The sequence below is a fragment of the Dendrobates tinctorius genome, unplaced genomic scaffold, assembly GCF_039654945.1.
Source record: "Dendrobates tinctorius isolate UK_male_01 unplaced genomic scaffold, ASM3965494v1 ptg000019l, whole genome shotgun sequence".
Taxonomy (NCBI): domain Eukaryota; kingdom Metazoa; phylum Chordata; class Amphibia; order Anura; family Dendrobatidae; genus Dendrobates; species Dendrobates tinctorius.
In genome coordinates, this window is record NW_027361687.1 from 23126295 (window position 1) to 23147526 (window position 21232).

The 21232-nt window shown below is 41.1% G+C and overlaps 1 protein-coding gene across 1 annotated transcript in view; it reads right to left on the reverse strand.

Moving 5' to 3' along the window:
• The window catches only part of SPINT1 (serine peptidase inhibitor, Kunitz type 1), a 44703-nt gene that overhangs the window by 9533 nt on the left and 13938 nt on the right, over positions 1-21232 (reverse strand). Inside the window, exons 4-9 of the mRNA XM_073566688.1 lie at positions 16679-16858; positions 11310-11342; positions 10589-10714; positions 9505-9555; positions 5956-6126; positions 1970-2026 (exon numbers count right to left, since the gene is read on the reverse strand). Of these exons, the coding sequence (XP_073422789.1) occupies positions 1970-2026; positions 5956-6126; positions 9505-9555; positions 10589-10714; positions 11310-11342; positions 16679-16858 (618 nt within the window). The remainder of the gene's footprint in view (positions 1-1969; positions 2027-5955; positions 6127-9504; positions 9556-10588; positions 10715-11309; positions 11343-16678; positions 16859-21232) is intronic.

Sequence of the window (21232 nt, forward strand, 5' to 3'; positions counted from 1 at the left end):
TAGGAACATTTTACATAACATTCGGGATTACTGTTATCCAGCGTTCTACGCTGAACACTTTGGGGTTTCTATCTAAATCGCTGAGTGAAGTGATTCAGATGAAACATCCGAGGGATGCATTCACAATGAGGTAGCAGATTTACTCTGGACTCAGTCTGGCCTCTGTTCAGGGGTATCCTTTTCAGAAGTGCACAAAGGCAGTCCCGTGTGTGGTAAAATTTGGTAAGGCAGCTTTAATTCTGTGGGTCGGTACGATTACAGAGATCACTTTTTTTACCTTTTGGCATTTTACACAAAAAGTAAATATATTTTTGCATCGCTTTAGTCTGAGAACTACAACTTATTTTTCCGCTGATGGAGCCGAATTGTGGCTTGTTTTTTTTGCGGACAAGATGCTGTTTTTAGCTATACCATATTTATTTATATTCTTTTTGATTGCTTTTTATTCCACTTTTTGTTCTGTGGTATGATAGAGCATTGTTTTTGCCTTGCATGCTTTATTTTTTTAGTGGAACAGTTTTATAGGTTCAGTCGTCTTGGACGTGGAGAAACCAAATGTGTACTTTTGTTGTGTTTACATAACGGATTAATATTTTTCTGCCTGTATTTTGGGTTTTTTAAAAAAATATTATTCCAATTTTTAAATTAAGATTTTATTATACTTTTCTACATTGTGCAAGGATGGGGCATGAATTTTCCACTGATCGCTGAACTAATACTCTGCAATGCTTCTGACATTAAATCGGCGTCTGTCACACAAGGAGGAGAGGAGTCAGCTCGTGCTCTGAGCAGGAGCTGAAAGGCCACATTCCCTGGGTGACCCGGCGGCCATCTTTTGACCTGGGCTCAGCATTTACACCATCAGCACAATGCGATTGCAACCGCATTGCGCCGATGGGAGCACAGAGTGAGCTCCCTCCCTTGGCAATGCTGCTCGAGGTCGATGTTACTATTGACAGCGGCATCAGAGTGGTTAAATGCCCATGATCGGTGGTAGCACTAATCGTGGGAGTTGCTGCAGGGCATAAGCTCTCATATAGAGCAGACACTCATTTGATCATGGCGGCGCTCAGCATGAGCCAGCGCCATCATCATGCCGTATATATATGGCAATTTGTAGGAACGCAGCTCTGTATATACTCGGCGCATGTCGGAAAGGGGTTGTCCACTTTTTGAGGATAACTTTGTTTTATACTTAAATGCATCTATTTGGAGCTAAAAGTTATTTTTGCAATGGAGTTACATGAAAAGTGTTGCACCATTTAGATTTTGCAGGCTCTTTTTTGTCTTGTACATTCTACTTTGATGTGGTCTGTGGTCATAAATCAACTGAGAGGAGCTCAGAAAGAGACAGAAAAAAGAATTACAGACTCCAGATCTTCATGACAGCCCATCATTTAACTCATTCAGCAGCCAGAAACAGAGGGTATAGAATGGAAATGATGTAACATTGCTAATGAAAACAAATAGCAAAAAATATTTTTAAAACTGGCTATATGTAAACATTGTTAAAAAAGATAAAATTCCCCCCAAAAAGGTAGACAACATCTTTAAGTCATCCGTACCCATTTTCTACCTTCTTAGTAACCTTCTCTGACCAAAACAGAACAGAGCCTAGATACATTGTAGCAAACCTTTTTAAGACAACATGTGCTGATGACTTTGAAAGAATAGCATTGAATGGTCAAAACGGCAGCAATCTCAGTGAATAGGGCTGAGCTACAATACCACACACAACCTGTAGAGTGGTGTGACCAACATGAATCAACAGGAAGAACTAGTAACTTTGTGGTTTGGATATCAGTAGAGCAGATCGGTCCCTGTAACATGCTGACCACTATGGCAACAGTTCCGCTTCAAGCTTATGAATAGACTATTCAACATATTAAATTACAGACAATATGTATATATTGTATATATTTAACACAAAAAGCATTTTATAGAAGTAGATAGAAAAGGACTCGCTCACCTGAACCCCCTTCTTGTGCACTTGGATCTTCTCTATTTGATCTAAAAATATCATTACCTGTTAACAAGAAAAAATTGACTTCTTTAAACCACTGACCATTAGGAATATTATCAGTCACCTTGAAATCTACAGTCGGCAGCTAGAAGATTTTTACAATGGTCATCAGATTTTAGAATAACAACTGCACAGAATTAAGTAACTCTATATCTGAAAACACTGGGGTAATACCAGTGAGAAATCCAAGCTAGAAAAGCTGAATATTTGTGTTGAAAGAAAAAAAAAAAAAAAAAAAAAAGTTATCCCCTCAGCCTCTGCCCACTTAACCTGATTGACAGCTCCTCAGTGTCCCTCCTCCCTGATGAGATTTCACACTGGCCAGTGTAAGCTGCAGATGTCAGGCTGAGTGAATGGAGACCAAATACACACTCGAGCGCTCTGACTTTCACTGAGCACATAAAATATTCTAAAATTAACAGCTCTAAGATCTACATAATAATGCATGCAGTTTGTGAAATCTGGTGATAAATACAATGAAATAAATAATTTAATCCCTTGCTGATTTTGTAAGTTTGCCCAATGACAAACACATGAACAGTCTATAATTTTAAGGGTAGGTTAATTTTAACATTGAGAGATAGAACATCAAAAATAAAGTCCAGAAAATCATTGTATAAATTATATTTCTCACTGCAAAATGCAAATTTATAAGTATTTGATCCCCTGCCAACCATTAAGAGTTCTGGCTCCTACAGACCAGTTAGACACTCAAAATCAACTTTTTACCTGCATCAAAAGACAGCTGTCTTACATAGTCACCTTTATAAAAGACTTCTGTCAACAGCTTCAATTCTTCACCCAGGCTCTAACCTTTCAATATGGTCAAGACCAAAAGAGCTTTCTAAGGATGTCAGGGACAAGATCATAGACTCGCACAAAGCAGGAATGGGCTACAAAACCATACATAAGGCGCTGGGTGAGAAGGAGACTGTTGGTGCAATAGTAAGAAAATGGAATAAAAAATGACTGTCAATCGATATCGATCTGGGGCAACATGCATAATCTCACCTCGTGGGGAATCCTTGATCATGAGGAAGGTGAGATCAGCCTAAAACTACACGGGGGGAAACTTGCGGGGGGATCTCAAGGCAGCTGGGACCACAGTCACCAAGAAAACCATTGGAAACACATTACGCCGTAAATGTTTAAAATCCCGGAGTGCCCGCAAGGTCCCCCTGCTCAAGAAGGCACATGTGCAGGCCCGTATGAAGTTTGCCAATGAACACCGGGATGATTCTGTGAGTGATTGAGAGAAGGTGCTGTGGTCAGCTGAGGCAAAAATTGAGCTCTTTGGCATTAACTCAACTCGCCGTGTTTGGAGGAACAGATATGCTGCATATGACCCAAAGAGCACTGTTCCCACTGTCAAGCATGGAGGTGGAAACATTATGTTTTGGAGGGGGTTTCTCTGCGAAGGGCATAGGACTACTTCACCGCATCAATGGGAGAATGGATGGAACCATGTACCGTAAAATCCTGAGTGACAACCTCCTTCCCTCCACCAGGACATTAAAAATGGGTCGTGGCTGGGTCTTCCAGAAAGACAATGGCCCAAAGCATACAGCCAAGGCAACAAAGGAGTGGCTCAAAAAGAAGAACATTAAGGTAATGGAGTGGACTAGCGAGTCTCCAGACTTTAATCCCATAGAAAACTTATGGGGGAAGTTGAAGCTCCGAGTTGCCAAGCGACCACCTCAAAATCTTAATGATTTAGAAAAGATCTGCAAAGAGGAGTGGACCAAAATTCCTCCTGACATGTGCGCAAAACTCATCAACTACAAAAAACGTCTGACTGCTTTGCTTGCCAACAAGGGTTTTGTCATCAAGTACTAAGTCTTGCTTGCCAGAGGGATCAAATACTTATTTCTCACTGAAAACTGCAAATAAGTTTATATAATTTATACCATGAGATTTTCTGGATTTTATTTTTGATATTCTCCCTCAATGTTAAGCCCTTAGTGAGAGCCAATTTGCAGCTTAAACTGAGGAACAAGAAAAAGTAGTGCGCAGTTAGGTCATGATCAACCACACAATAAGAACAATACATAGAAAAATACCACTTTTACTAATGTAAATACACACAAGATACTTGAAAGACAAATTAAAAACAATTAAAAAAAGCCAAGAATAGGCCCTATAGATAAACCACCAAAGGTCCATGTAAGGACCTCACTACCTCCAAAGTGCTAGGCAAAAATATATACACTGAACATTAACCCCTTCTGGTTTGTGAGCTATACCAATAGCAGCCAAGTTGCATACCCACCTTTGTCCAATGTTATAATGACTAGTGGCATAAAAAAAAAAAAAAAAAAAATAAGGCCCATAAGACGTGATGACACACTAGAAATGGTAAATAAACATCATGGAAATAAGCCCAGACAAAGAAATCCAAATAAATGGAAAATATTAAAATACTTTATAAAGCTCATTTGTTAAAAACAGGGAGAAAAAAATCCAGCAAACAGACATATATAGTACCATAAGAAATAGCGTTAACATAATGGATACAAAGGCCAAAATTTGTGAAAATAAATAACACATAATCCTCATAATATTTAACATAAGGTGCAATAGAAGTAAACCGATAAATCTGAAATAAAGTGCATAGCAAATGTAAGCAGGATTATAGATACCAGTGATGAAGGGCCCAAAGAATCTCCAGCTCCAACGCACGTTTCGCCTGTTGTGGCTTTCTCAAGAAAGATCTTTATTTTATTATTTCTCCCTAACTAAGGGGGTGATAAGGGGTGGGGTTATTTACTATTTTTTGTTTTGATCACTGTGATAGGGTCTACTACAGTGACCAAAATGAACCTATAGGAAAAATCTCCCTATTGTTGCCAGATGCCGGCGTAACTCGGCGGGCACATTGCGAATGCGCCCGCCATTTTCTTACTGGAAGACAACGCTGGTGGTCGTGGGGGGGGGGGGGGGGGGGAGAGAAATGTGTGATCACTTAAGAAGAGAGAGACTTTTTTTACCGCTTAATAACGGCGATCGCAACACCGGAGTCAGTAAAAACCAACCCGAATCATGTTCTCTGGGATCTATTGAGGGCAGAGCAAAGCACTGCAGTGCGCAGGTGCCAGGAAAGGTCAGAGAGGCCTGCACACTGCAGTACTTTGCTCTGCCCTAAACAGGGCAGATCAGTACGCCTGTGCAGTAGCGCAGCACGAAGCAAGGAGGAGAATGACATCGCATGAAGATGGGAAGCACTGGACGCGGGACCTATGACACCCATCAAACCGGATCACCCCCGGTTGAATATAATAAAACTTGATTTTCTAATATTAGTATATAATGCTGTAGATAAGCCCCAAAAGGCAATGGCCGCATCTTATAGCGGCAAAACGAGGTGACAGGTTCCCTTTAATAGCGGTCTACAAATATCTGAAGGGATGTCACAGCGTAGAGGGATCATCCTTTATTCTCATTAGCACATGGAAACAGAGAAGCTATGGAATAAAACTGAAAGGGAGAAGATACAAATTAGAAAGTACCAAAAACTTTTTGACAGTGCAGGCGATTAATGAGTGGAACAGGCTGCCACGAGAGGTGGCGCGTTCTCCTTCAATGGAAACAGGCTGGACAGACATCCATCTGAGATGGTTTAGTGAATCCTACATTGAGCAGGGGGATGGACATGATGACCCTGGACGATCCCATTCCAACTCGAACATTCTAGGATTCCTCTCAAATAAAAAAAAAAAAAAAAAAAAGGAAGAGTAAAGCCTTTCACTATACACACAAACGCTCAGGCTTTGATACCATAGACAAGGTTTTATCCCGCACTCAAAATTTTGTCCTCAGTGGTCAGGAGAGCCAGGTTGTAAGTTTCTGGGTCCAACCTATCATTTCTTAAAAACAACGGTAGCTCGACCAAAGCCTGTATGGTATATATAAAGTTCTAAATGAGGCACACTTACTAGTAACTCCTTTACAAAACTCTTCACAGTCATTTTGTTGAACAAAGTTGTTCCTGTTTCCTGCACATCCACCATAAGTGAAGCCCATGCACTTCATGTCTACAGGATCATAGTAAAAACGAGAGAAGCTGGCTCGGCACGGACCAGTATCGGGCAATTCCACACATCGAACTGCAAATCAATAGAAAAGTAATTAAAATATGCATGTTCAGTAAGGAAAATTCACCTAAAGAGAGAATCTATGAGGAAATGTAATCCGACAGCAGCATATTTTAGGGGGCAGAGAATCCGATACCAGCGAGGTGTCACTTGCTCAGCAGTTTGCTGTAGTTTCAATACAATAAGTGTTTTATCTGCAGGAGATCATCACTAGAGGACTAGGGGTTGTGAGCACAGCAGTCCATCCAATCTGTATAATCCCACCCCCACCTCTGATTGGTAGCTTCTTGTGTACCTGGTCAGCTAGCTGCCAATCAGTGCAGTGGGCAGGATTACACACAGCTCATCATTTTGACCATTTCTACATCTACAGCAGAGAAAACAGGTATTGGATCAGATTCCAAAGCAAAAAGCTGCTGACAGATTCCCTTTAAGCTCCCTGTACATCCTGATAGCAGCAGGATTAACTGACAATCTTATGTTTAAGGGAACCTTGGACAATTGATTGTCGGGCGGGGGAGAGAGGGCGGGTGGGGGCAGGAGTTAAAAAACAAAAAAGTTAAAAAAAAAAGAAGAAGAGTAAGAAAGCATTACAGAATAAGAACACCTATATATAGATAGTTTTTGTTAGGACGAATATGTACACATTTTTAAAAGAAATTAAAGCCCTCAAAAATGCCTATAACACTGACATATGAGTGATGCAATAATTCCCATAATCTTATACACCTTGGGAAGAAATATAAAAAAAGAGAATATGTAATTGATAATATATTAGATGACCAAATAGAGAAAATCTAATGAAATCAATTAAAACTATCAAGACGATAACTCAGAACACCAGTGAGGCAAAATAAATATTCAAAGCATATGCAAGAAGAGAAAACACCAAAATAGGATGATAAATCAGTAATATCGGAAAATCAAAGATAACCACTAAAATTAATTGTGCACGTTATATAACAATATATGAAGGTCATGTAGTGTAACAAGCTGGAAAATGTATTGTGACGCCCCCAGGCGTATGGCCACCACAGTGGCTTTGCCTTCATCCAGGGGAGGGTAATGCCAGGCTTGGAGGCAATGATGGGTCTCTCTCGCAGTCAATCCATACATGCAACACAGTTCCACTTCAGGCCAGCAGGGGGATCTCTGAACCGGGATTAAGGGGAGGGGTGCTCTCTGAGGGCCAAGAGGAAGGAGTGGTCAGTTAGTCTGCGGATGGTGAAGTGTGCAGACGTGGAGAGAGAAGCTGGAGGTTGAGCTAGGAAGGAGAGCTCCCTCAGCTTGAGAGCACAAGAACTGGAGCCTGGTCTCCACGGCTGTACGGATACTAACGGTCCTACAGCAGATACCAGAGGAGTAGGAGGCTGTAAATGCCCTACTCCCATCTAAGACTTGAGGCACAACAGCAGCTCGGATAGAGAGCCAGGACTCAGGAGAGGAGTCCCCGAGAAAGGCTACAGCTGTCTGCCGTGCAAGTAAGGTTCTTGGGAACATTGTCAGGAGGAACTTCAGAGTAACTTGGTACTGGAGTACTTCATTCAAACAAGCGCTAGGAAGGAGACTGCACAGCAAGTCTGCTGAGAGAGAATCCCTGAGTTGCTTCCAGGCTAGCTTGCTCCGTTACCATGTGTAATCAGGACCCTGGACTGCAGTTACCAAGTAAAGGTACAGAAATTGCACCCCGCTGTGTCTTCTCTGCTTCCTACCCTTACGGCACTGCTACATCCCCGTGCCAACCACACCTACACTGCCCTGGGGCTATAGCTTCACCTGTGGGGAGCTTTTACATCCTTGCTGCACCCTACCATCAGTCCCAGCAGATCTGTCTGCAGCGTCGGCTTAACATCTCCCTTGCCGAGCACCACAGGTGGCGTCACAAACTATTCCATTCCATTAAGTACATTTCCCCATTACTTGGGCGCCCAGGGCCACAGACCAGGTCACCGCTGCTGTGACACATCCCACTGACACCAGCCCGGTACAGAGTACCCCACAGCTCTGGGAGGGCGACCCAGTATAACATAACATTATATAACATAGAAAGAGGTAAAAAAAATGCCAAAGATAAATAACTATATAGAAGACAACCCATAAGCCAAGTCATAGAGAAGGTCATAATATGAGATCCGTGAACCAAATATGAAAATATCAGTGAAGACAATCCCCACAGGTATCGCTGCTGTGAAGAAGCTTCAACAGCAGAAAAGGACTTAAAGGGGCTTTCCCACTAAGTTTATTTTGACCAATAGATCTTGTAATATTAACTTCCACAATTGGAGGTGTTATAAGATTATCTCAGCACAGAAAAAATTTAACTGTGCTCCTGCTGTGTACTGTGTAATGGCCGTGTCTGACCGTACAGCAACATGGTCTAAATCATACCACGGCTCCTGGGCAGGGGAGAACCAAAAGAGGATACAGACAGGACAGAACAGAATTGCAGCTGATTCTTTTTGTGAAGCAAAATATTTCACTGACTGTTTTTAATCAAGGTTTTACCTGAAAGAATCAGATGTCAAATCTGTATACTGTTTTACTTCCCCCATCTCGGCCCAGGAGCTGTGCTATGACCAGACCATGTTCTTGCACAGACACAGGCATTACACAGCATACAGCAGGAGCACTGTCAGGGGTTCATTGCGACAGAGGCCAGAAGACCGCAATGTCTGATTCCTCCTACTCTTTCACTGATTAGAAGCACTTCACCTTCACATTAAAACAGTGCAGGTCTCTGCTAACAGTGCAGAGGATAATCTGTGCAGTTGAGAGTTCCCAGGTTGGTATTTTCATTTATCCATGTACATCTTACCCTGTTAGTCTAGTTTGTGTATTAGTATACACGGCTACTCCCCACTTCCCTGGGTTGGGGAGGGGACAGATCAGGGCTGATTTAGGAGCTCAGTAAGGAATGTGGCCCAGATGTCTTCACTATCCGAAGAAATCTGGGGAGCAGGGATAGCTAGGGTGCCCCCAGCTTTAGGGATAGGAAAGGAGCTCCTAGTCCCAGGATCTCTAACAACTGTGCCATGACAGGCAAATTTATAACATTATCTCAGCACAAGAACATTTGTGTTTTTCTGATTTTTTTTTTTTGTTTTTTTTTTTAAAGTACATCCAATTGTGGAAATTATTATTCAATGATCTATTTGTTAAAATGTTGATTAAAGTTAACTGTTTGTGGGAAAACCCCTGTAAGGATTGAGACAGATTTAGTACTATTGACCTTTTTATTGTCCCAGAGTACAACTACTGCCAGAGAACACAGGGGTGCTTGGACGAGGATGGGGTCAATGGCAAAGATAGCTGCCGGCTGAATCATTTGGCTGACAGACATCCAATATGTATGCCAGAGCTTCGGTTATAAAGTCTGTATAGAGGATATACCTTTATTGTTTGGGACATCGAGATTTTGCAACTTCTTAAATTCTCTATCATCTACAAAGAAGCAAGAAGAAAAAAAAAAAAAAAAAAAAAAAAAATTGTGATTATACAAACTGTAAATCATATCAACAAATTAGTGAGATCCCTCACCCGATAAATATCATAAGGGGATATTCATAATATAACTGGTTACACCTACAAGGATAAACGAATAACCCCAAATACAAAACCAAATGAATGGAATAATTAAAATATTTTATTAAATACTGTTTAAAAAACAAAGGATAAAACCAGCAAAATGGACAGATATAATACCATAAACATAAGGCGTTAATGACTCCTTGAGAAAGCCACATCAGGCGAAACGTACGTTGGAGTTGGAGAGGCATTTGGCACTTTATACTGGTATATATATATCTCATTTACATACTATGCATTGTATTTAGGTGTATTTGTTTACTGCACTTTATGTTTTGTTTCATTAAGATTGCATATTATATTATATATTACATTTGCCCTTTGTCTACCATGTAACGCCGTATGTTTATGGTATTATATCTGTCCATTTTGCTGGTTTTATCCTTTGTTTTTTAAACAGTATTTAATAAAATATTTTAATTATTCCATTCATTTGGTTTTGTATTTGGGGTTATTCGTTTATCCTTGTAGGTGTAAACTGTAAATCATACGTGAACGACATCGCACTACTAACAGTATCGCTAAGCAAGGAAAATGTACAAAAAAAGGTGCCATAATGCCCATACGGGTCCCAAATATCATTAAGCTCAATCACAATCTATTGACCTGGGGAAATGTGTGTGTTATATCCCCAAAACACCTCTAATATAAACACAGATGGCACCTAGGTCTAGAGCCAGCTGCCTGCTGTTGTAGCTCTAGTTGTGATGTCACCACTGCAGCCAGGTAAGAATGAAAAAAGAGAAGAGGCAGAGATCCAGCACTGGGGACCCAGGGAGGGCAATCACTATATGCGTGGTATCAGAAGTGTACAAGAGTTTGGCAACAAAACGTGATAGTGGAAAACACCCCCCCCCAAAAAAAAAAAAAAAAGGGGGAGAATACTCACAATTGTCACAGGAGGCCTCATCAGAATTGTCACTGCAGTCCGGGGTGTCGTCACATTCCAAAGCCGCATCAATGCAGCAGCCATCAGCACAGCGAAACTGTGTACGGAGGCATCTGCCATCACAAACTGGAGGATAAGAGGAGCATTCAGCAACAATATATTGAAAACAAGTACAAATTTACCAATAAAACAGTGGAATTAGTGTAAACTGTACAGAAAATGGAAAAAAAACTGGGCAGACATTTTTCACATTACTGCATGTGGCATGGGAGTGAAGTAATAAGAGTAAATCCAGCTATCTTCCCCAGTGAGGGCCAGCATTACATCGTATGTGGCTCCATGACGCCACTCAATATGGTGGGCTCCAGCCTTGTCCTACAGCATTTATCACACGGCATGGTGCCTGAAAACCAGTGCCATAAATTAGCCAAATACCTCCACACTGTTAGCTCATAAATGCTCATCAGTGGCACTGCTATAATGCCACACCATAAAACTGCACAGTGAATACCATCAGTGACCAACATCCGGTGCATGGCCCATTGTGACTGGTCATACGGCAGAACTTTGCTGGGGCATACTACCAGGCCATACTGGCCAATTCTCTACTCAGCCGGGGAGGGGGGGGGGGTCATAACCAGTTAACCCATTTTCTATTGGATATGACAATTAAATTATTTGCAGAAAAAAAAAAAAAAAGTCAAAGCCAAAATGTATTTACCGGGCTGCAGTCTTCTTCCTTTATTGAAATCACCTGAAATGCAGAAATGAAGGAGAATAAGACGGAAGCCGAAGATCCACAGAGACCATCCCAAAATACACTTATATGTAAGTTCAATGCTGAGATGCCAAATGGTCTGGCCGGCCATGGTTTAATACAGCCCTGACCAAAATTTCAGACCTCCTACGACATTTCAATCTTTCACCAGAATACAACGGACAGCCTGACTCTGGTAAAGCAAGTAGCCCTTTATATCCATTTGAGGGTCTTGTAAAGAAGCGTTTGGAAACATGAGATCAAGTAGCAACGTCTGGACTGTATTGCTCATGGAGGTGTAATAAAGGGAGAAGGCCAAAATTATTGAATACTTTGTTCTGTACAAAGTTGAATGTGCCGACAACAAAATCACACAAAAATAATCACTGAAAATCAAATTTATTAACCAATGGAGGCCTGGATTTGGAGTCACACAAAATTAAAGTGGAATGTAATGTCCTTAAAACAAGTCAAAATGAGGCTCAGTATTGTGTGTGGCCTATACGTGCCTGTATGACCACCCTACTGTACAACGCCTGGGCATGCTCCTGATGAGGCGGCAGATGGTCTCCTGAGGGATCTCCTCCCAGACCTGGACTAAAGCATCCGCCAACTCCTGGACAGTGTGGTGCAACGTGACGTTGGTGGATGGAGCGAGACATGATGTCCCAGATGTGCTCAAATCGGATTCAGGTCTGGGGAACGGGTGGGCCAGTCCATAGCTTCAATGCCTTCATCTTGCAGGAACTGCTGACACTCCAGCCACATGAGGTCTGATATTGTCTTGCATTAGAAGGAACCCAGGGACAACTGCTCCAGCATATGGCCTTACAAGTCTGAGGATCTCATCTCAGTAACTACAGTAATAGCAGTCAGGCTACCTGTGGCGAGCACAAGGAGGGCTGTGCGGCCCTCCAAAGAAATGCCACCTCACACCATTAATGACCCACTGCCAAACCGGTCATGTTGAAGGATGTTGCAGGCAGATCACTCTCCACAGCTTCTACAGACTCTGTCATGTCTGTCACATGCTCAGTGTGAACCTGCTTTCATCTGTGAAGAGCACAGGGCACCAGTCGCGAATTTGCCAATCCTTTTGTTCTGTGCCAAATGCCAAGCGTCCTGCACGGTGTAGGGCACAACCCCCATCTGTGAACGTCGGGCCCTCAGACCATCCTCATGGAGTTGGTTTCTAACTGTTTGTGCAGACACATGTACATTTGTGGCCTGCTGGAGGTCATTTTGCAGGGCTCTGGCAGTGCTCCTCCTGTTCCTCCTTGCACAAGGGTGGAGGTAGCGGTCCTGCTGCTGGGTTGTTGCACTCCTATGGCCCCCTCCACGTCTCCTGGTGTACTGGCCTGTCTCCTTGTAGCGTTTCCAGCCTCTGGATACTATGCTGACAGACATCGCAAACCTTCTTGCCACAGCTCGCACTGATGTGCCATCCTGGATGAGCTTCACTACCTGAGTGACTTGTGTGAGTTGCAGAGTCAGTCTCATGCTACCACGAGTGTGAAAGCACAACCAACATTCAAAAGCGACCAAAACATCAGCCAGAAAGCATTGGTACTGAGATGTGGTCTGTGGTTCTCACCTGCAGAACCACTCCTTTAAGGAGTGTGTCTTGATAATTCCCAATAATTTCCATCTGTTATCTATTCCATTTGCACAACAGCATGTGAAATTGATTGTCAATCAGTGTTGCTTCCTAAGTGGACAATGTGACTTCACAGGAGTTTCATTTACTTTTAGCTATATCCTGTTTTCCCTTTAATTTTTTGATCAGTGTATGAGATATTCTATATAAAAAATATATATATATATATATATATATATATATATATATATATATATATATATATATATATATATATACATACATATATATATATACATATATATATACATATATATATATACATATATATATACATATATATATATACATATACATACACACACACACACACACACACACATATACACACACAGCCACACACACATATATATACACACACACAGCAATTTGCATATTAAATTTCCCAGAGGAGCATTGCACCGTGAATAAGCCTCCTTACCTTGACAAGCCAGAGCTCGTATGTCACTCTCCACAAGGAGAAACCTTACCCCCTTAGACCTCAGTCCAGAGCCTCTCACCTAGCCAAATCAAATCTCATACTTTGCACTGACGAGAGCGAATAGCCCAAAACGCCGTGTCTGCAAATTGAGATTCTGATTTGGCTGTTATCCTAAGTCATATTATAAGACTCATTAAAGTGTTGATTGTGATTTGTAGGATCGCTACTACCAATAGGTGGCCCTGTAGAGTAAAGTCCTCTCTCTCTGAAGAGGCAATTTGCATATTACATACACACACTTCCTTCTCACCCCTCAATGGGGGGTGGTCTTTGCTGTCCTCTCTCATTCTCGGGTCATCTACCAGAGGCCTGGGAGTTTGAGGGTTCTGCTCAGATGTTACTCCTGGGATCTGTTGTAGCCATTCTTCCAACTTAGAGGTCTCTGCTCCAAGTGCTTCTATCACCACTGGAATCACTGTTGCCTTCACCTTCCACATCTTATCCAGTTCTCCTTTGAGGCCCTGGTATTTCTCCAGCTTCTCATATTCCTGTCACTTGGCACTGCCACATCCATTATCATTGCCGCCTACTATCACAATGTCTGGTTGGTTAGCCAACACCTGCTTTTGTCTGGAACTTGAAGTTCCACAGGATTTTAGCCCTTTCATTCTCCACTACTTTTCTCTCGTGTCTCCCACCTGGACTTAGGGGGACTTAGCCCATATGCTGTGCTGATGTTCCTGTATACAATTCCCCCTACTTGGTTGTGACGTTCAGTATACGCTGTTCCTACTTGCATCCTGACACTGTGTGTTGGACAGTTTCTGAGGTTTCTTTGCATAGTCTGCACCTTTGGTCTTGTCTTGTGTGGTAGATTCCTGCTTCTATGGATCTTGTACTTAGTGCTTGCTCTTGTGCCACTATGATTATTGCCTCTGTGCTGTCTCAGAGTCCAGCTTTCTCCAGCCATTGGTAGGATTTCTCCATCTCAGCCACCTCCATTATCTGTCGATGGTACATCCCATGCAGCAGCTTGTCTTGCCATGGCTCATGTTCCTGTTATTTCTTCCAGATCTGTTGTTGCTGCTTTAGGCTCTCTCAGCATCTCATCACTTTACGTTTCGAAAGACTAAATATTACTAAAGACAATGTTTTCCAGAAATGTCACTTGGTGGAGGGTTGGCAGAGTAGTGGACTGGCATTTAGTATGTACAGTATACGAGTAGCTTTCATGCATTTTAATGGCAATACTTTTTTTGGGTGTTGTGTTGGAGGGGCAGTTAGTCCAGTAGTTTTATTCCATATAACTCTGGTCTTAATCACTCTTTCTGTAATAAAATTTATAAAATTTTGAAGAAAGGGACAAAAAAAAAAAAAGTATACAACGATGTCTAGATGATCAGGATAATTCACAGAGCTGTAGAGGTCATTTATTTATTACGCTTTGTTTATATAACGCCAACATTCTGCAGCACTTTACAGTTTTGCACACATCACCACTCTCCACATAGGGAATCTAGATTGTGAGCCCCAATCAGTATGTCTTTGGAGTGTGGGAGGAAACCTGAGAACCCGGTGGAAACCCACACAGACATGGGGAGAACGTACAAACTCCTTGCGATGTCCGTGGTGGAATTTGTACACAGGACTGCTAACCACTGAGCCACCGTGCTGTCATTTGCCACATGCACTCATCTGCATGTGCCTATACTGTACAAGCTGTATTTACAGCCAGGAAAGTGGACTGAATACAGCCATTACTTGGTTTTCTGAGAATCAATCTCCTATCTTTAATATAGTCAGAGCGGTGAATCTGATAAATACATCCAACGCTCCAACATAGACATAGATTTTAAGGATAACATACTGGTTATCCTCAGCCACCACTAGAGGGAGCCTCCTGCATAGTGTTTACTATGGAGCCCTTCAGCCACCACTAGAGGGAGCCTCCTGCATAGTTTATTATCGAGCTCATTAATATGAACTTCCCAAATTCACTCTAGTGACAGCCCTGTGGTAAAGGCAAGGAGTAGGGGGTGTGGTCTACCTACTTGCATGTGTGCTGGAATTTCAGTTGAAAAGGGGTATTCCATCTCCAATATCCTATCCCAATACGTAGCAGGCGTAGTATTAATAATAAATACAAAAGGACGTAGATCACCAAATAATTATAATAAAGTCAAACTATTATAAAATATTAAAATATTACATATTAAGTTGTGAATCCACATCCCCAAAGAAACTTAATGGCAGGCCATCCGGACTATATAAGAAAAGAAGAGAACCACCAGGTATTGAAGGAAGTAATTGGAAGAGACAAGTAAAATAGTTTAAAATTGAAAAATACAATTAATAGAAGAAAAATGAAGTTAAAATTAAAATGCCTTTATTAAAAATTTGGCACAAAATAAACACAATTTAGTTATAAAATTGATGGCATAAAAGAAGTATATATATCACAAAGTAATAAAACCACAAAAGGACCGCCAGCACAAAGTATATAATAAATAGATACAATGTAAAATTAGTAATATAGCACCACCAAATGGCTAAAATAAATATAAATCCAAGGTGGCACAGAATAAATCACAATATTATAACCAGGTAAATAACATGGACACAGCCATAATGAAAATAAATGTCACAAATACATATGTCCAAACAGACCAAATAAGTAGCGTCAGACAGAATAGTGTTAATCAAGCATAAATACCTGGAATTAACTAATGGCGGTAAAGATGTGGAACAGAACGCACCCCGACGCGCGTTTCGGGGAAATATCGTTCGTCAGGATATTAATATGAACATCTTATTAATATTAACGTCTTAATATTAGCAAATACCTCCAGTTAGTAATGTAGTATATTTCTCCTGATTCGCCCCCATGGCAAGGGCATTGCAGAAGCTTAAGTATCTATGGTTTTGACCAAACTATCACTATATGAATGGTTGTAACAATGAATACCTAAGCTACTGCAATGACCTGCACATTGGGCAAGTGTCACAGCGAATCAGAAGGACTGTGCTACATTTCTAATTGAAGGCATTTGCTAATATTTTTATTACTACACCTACGACATTAGGGTCTTGGAGATGGGAATACCCCTTTAAGTCTATAAGCCAAGGTACATTGCTCAGCCATCTATGTTCAAAGTCTGTGGGACTAAAAAAGCAGCAGCGCATGACCGATGCATCTTTCAAACTGGAGGATATTGATTTTGCGGCTTTTATGTATTAATTAGGATGTAAATTTACCTCCATGATCAGCAGAATTCACACAGGTTTGTCTGCAGTCCTCTTTTCGGACATAATTGTTCATGTTTGCGTTGCAACCTCCAAATGTGAACCCTTCACACTCATTACTTTCTGGGTTATACCACCATCGCTGGAAGGCACCTCTGCATCGGCCAACTTTCCTTGGAGAATGACAGTATTCTGCAAAACAAACCAAATAAAAAAAGAAAAGATGATTTTAAAAACAATTTCATTTTTTCAACTTTAACGTGTACAATCTTACCAACGACTAATAGAATAAAGATTAGAGTCAACAGTAATGTGCTCAGGAAAGGTCTGTAGTTCAAACATATCAACCAAGAAACCTTGGCGCAGAAATATTGGGTACTGCTTAAGTGGTTTGGTTTATTAACCCCTTCTTGACGAATCCAATTTTTGTATTTTTGCTCCCCTTCTTCCAATGGTGTCAGAGAAAGATTAAAATCCATGATGAACTATCCGAAGAGGGGGTATATCACCCTCACGTTGAGCATTTGGAATTTATTATAACTGACAAAGTGAGAGGGAGTTGACACGTCAACCTCCTTAGAAGTAGGGACCTCTTTCAGTGATTAGGTAATGGCAGCAAAGGTTTGCCCTTGGAACCAGCCTCCCAGACTGGGATTCAATTATTCAGAGGCAGAGAAGTACAGGGGCTGCATCTGTTCTAAGAAATCACCATCCTCTGTTCAAAGTTCTAAAAGACCTACCACATCCCTCAATCAGCCCCCATATGAGCTTACCAAGGGAAGGCAGAGGTTCATATCTTTGATCTAATAAAAAAACAAAAGTTTGGGGTTCTGGCAATGTTCATTCCAGAAAACAGTTTGCTGAGAGTGTTCCCTCCATAAAAGAGCCATTCTTGTAACATCAGGTTTAGCATTTCTCTTAGTTATTCCTTTTTGTTTTGTGCGTGGTGTGGTCTGGGGGTGCGTGGTGTTGTGGTGATAGAGATGGATAGATAGAGATAGAGAAAATATATATATCTCTATATATATATCTATATCTATATCTATCTATGTACACATATACAAACTGCCTACCTTTCCAGATCAACCCCTTCATGACAGCGCTAATTTTGACCTTAATGACCAGGCCAAAGTTTTGAAATCTAACCAGTGCCTCTTTGTGTGGTAATAACTTGCTCCAACGGATCCCAGTGATTCGGAGATTGTTTTTTCATGACATATCGCACTTCATGTTAGTGGTAAGTTTTGGTTGATATAATTTGCGCATATTTATGTAAAAAATAAAATCGAAAATCTGACAATTAGTTAATTTTGTAATTTTCAAATTTAAATTTTTATGCCCTTAACCCCTTTCTGACTTGTGCGTACTATTACCCCACGTCAGACTCCATCAGGAGGCTGTTAAACTAGTTAAATGCCACTATCAATCTTTGACAGCAGCATTTAACGTGTGCTTACAGGAAGAGTGTCATTAATCACACCCATCGGTGACCCCGTCACATGATCACTGGTCACCGTTGGGTCGGCAAGACAGCCAGAGTCCTCCAGCAGATGACTATGGTTGTCATTGCCAGATTGCTAGGAGTGCCTCCTGGGGGTGGGTGCTCATAGCAAGTGAGCATTTCTGCTACACACAGGAAATCTGATTAATCGCCTTTGTGTAGCAGAGGTGATCAAAGTATTGTAGCTTCTATTCTCCCATGGAGACTATTGAAGCATGCAAAAAGAAAAGTTTAAAAAAAATAGTTAAAAAAAAAAAAAAAAAAAAAAAACACACACAACAAAAATTTCTAATCACCCCCCCCATTCGCCCCCATTCAAAATAAACCAATAAAAAAAAAAAAAATCAAATATACACATATTTGGTATCGCTGTGTTCAGAATCGCCCGAAGATGAAAAAAAAAAAATATATATTAATCCGATTGCTAAACGGCGTAATGAGAAAAAAAAAAAAAAAAAAACAAAACTCTAGGATGACTTTTTTTTGGTCGCCGCTACATTGAAATAAAATGCAATAACGGGCGATCAAAAGATGGTATCTACACCAAAATGGTATTAATATAAATGTCAGCTCAGCACATAAAAAAATAAGCTTTCACCCAGGCCCAGATCACGAAAAATAGAGTCATTACAGGTCTCTGAAAATGGATTTTTTTTTTTTAATTTTGGATTTTTTTTCACCATTTAAATAAACAACCTAGACATGTTTGGTGTCCATGAACTTGTAATAACCTGGAGAATCATAATGGCAGGTCAGTTTTAGCATTTAGTGAACATGGTACAAAAACAACCAAAAAATAATTGTGGGATTTCACTTTTTTTTGGCAATTTCACCGCACTTAAAATTTTTTTCCTGTTTTCCAGTACACAACATGGTAAAACTAATGGTATCATTCAAAAGGACAACTTGTCCCGCAAAAGCCAAGCCCTCACATGGCCATATTAACCAAAAATAAAAGTTATGGCTCTGGGAAAAAGTGAAGCAAAAAACAAAAAATGGAAAATGGCCCAGGGGTTAAATCAGTTAGTTCATTGTACCACACAAATTAATAAGTATCATCATATCCTTTTTTGGTTTAGTGGACCGACACTTTTATTGATGACACTGAGGTAGATACAACGACTTGATCGTTGAAGATTACTACATTTTGTTTTGTGGCAATGCAGAGAACAACAAAAAAAAAAAAAAGCCCACAACTCAATTTTGGCATTTTTTTTTTTAAAACTTTACTGGACGCGGTGATACCACTTGTGCATTTATTTACATCTTTAATGGCAATTTGAATTTTTTTTTTTTTTTTTTTAAAGTTTTCTGTTTTTTTGTTTAAGCTGCGATTGTCTGATCACTTGTGCTATATACAGCATTATCCAATAAATTTTAAGCTCCCGTAGGTGTAGGATCCAAGGCTTCTTATTATCCAAGAAAGGTTTTTAATATATTTCTCAAGAAAAGCACATACAATGCGTTTTGACAGTATAAAAGGTCTTCCTCACAATATACCTGAGGAAGACATTTTATACTGTCGAAACGCGTTGTATGTGCTTTTTCTTGAGAAATATTAAAAACCTTTCTTGGATAATAAGAAGCCTTGGATCCTACACCTACGGGAGCGCAAATAGCCTGGTTTAAAATTTATTGGATAACATTCCTATGGTTACTTGGTCTGAGTGACTTACTAGCTACCAGGGATTTGCAGCATACCGACCACAGAAGAAATCCATCTTTGAACACCTAATGGTCCAAAGTAACCTATATGCAAGATATCAAGATTTATAAAAGGTGAGTGACACCTATATTCACCTACGATCTAATTATATATTTACATCGGTGCGCTTTCTTTCTTTCCTACCCTTTTACCAGAATATACAGCATTATCACAGCATTGCTGCAAATAGTAAAAAAAAAAAAAATTCAGCTTTGAAGGTCTACCACAGGCTGAACCCCACAAACACAGCACAGGGGGCCCTCAACACATGCAGCTATTAGAGGCAGGTTATGGCTGTGACACAGCCATAATCTGCTGGGTATGACGCAGGATCAGGCTGTGAGCCAGTTACATATACCAACTCCCGACTTGATGTTGAAAAAGGATAAAGATCTGGCACTAGAAAAATAGATACGGTCAGGGGCGGGACTACTGGGCGGGACTACCGCAGTTGCAGCTGCGACGGGGCCCAGAGTCCTTAGGGGCCCGATCGTGGAGCTGTAGCCGCTCATTGGCTGTGCAGCTCCGTTCTTTGATTGGCTGCCAGGCTGCAATTGGCCTGACAGGATGGCTGCTCTGTGCACACAGGACCTGTGATGAGGTCACAGGAGGGGACAAGTCAGGAGTCACATGATCAGGAGCCTCGTGTATGCAGGACTCTGCCGTGCTGGTTGTCATGGTGCACTGCTGGATGAGGGCAAGTTTATGTGTGGGGTCAGGAGGGGTTTACAGGTTGGACGGAGCCGAGCCACGCACGAGGTGTACGGAGCAAAGCTGCGTGTGTATGAGGTGTACGGAGCGGAGATGTGCATGTATTTTGGCATTGGGGGGGCCCCCATTTGCAAGTTTGCAACGGGGCTCAACTTTGTAGTTACGCCACTGGATATGGTCTTAGAGAAATACCTCCATGTAGGTCGAAATGTCAGGTCATCTATATGGTAGAAGACTGGTCTGTAGATAAGCCTGGACGATAAAGCGCCACCACTCTGCATGGGGCTTTATTGTCGAGAACTCCACCACTCACCTCTGGCTCGATTTTCTACCTTTGCACATGTCCTTGGGAGTGTGCCAACAGAGTGGATATCATGAGCCCAATTCTTAGTTGTATTTGGGCCTTTTTATGACTAGTTTTCAATTGTTTCCCAATTTGTGTATTATTCTTATAATTCAAGCCTTTTTAAAGTCCATTTTATATGCAGTCACCCATTTTGGGTTTTTTTTCTATGTTCGTTGTTGTGGGGCAGTGTTTGGGCTTCCAGACGTTTTTGGTTGATTCACCAATTGCAGCTTTTAAAAAAAAATACATCTATGCACAAATGTTAACTAGAGTCCCCCCCCAGAGAGATTTTGCGTCATCATT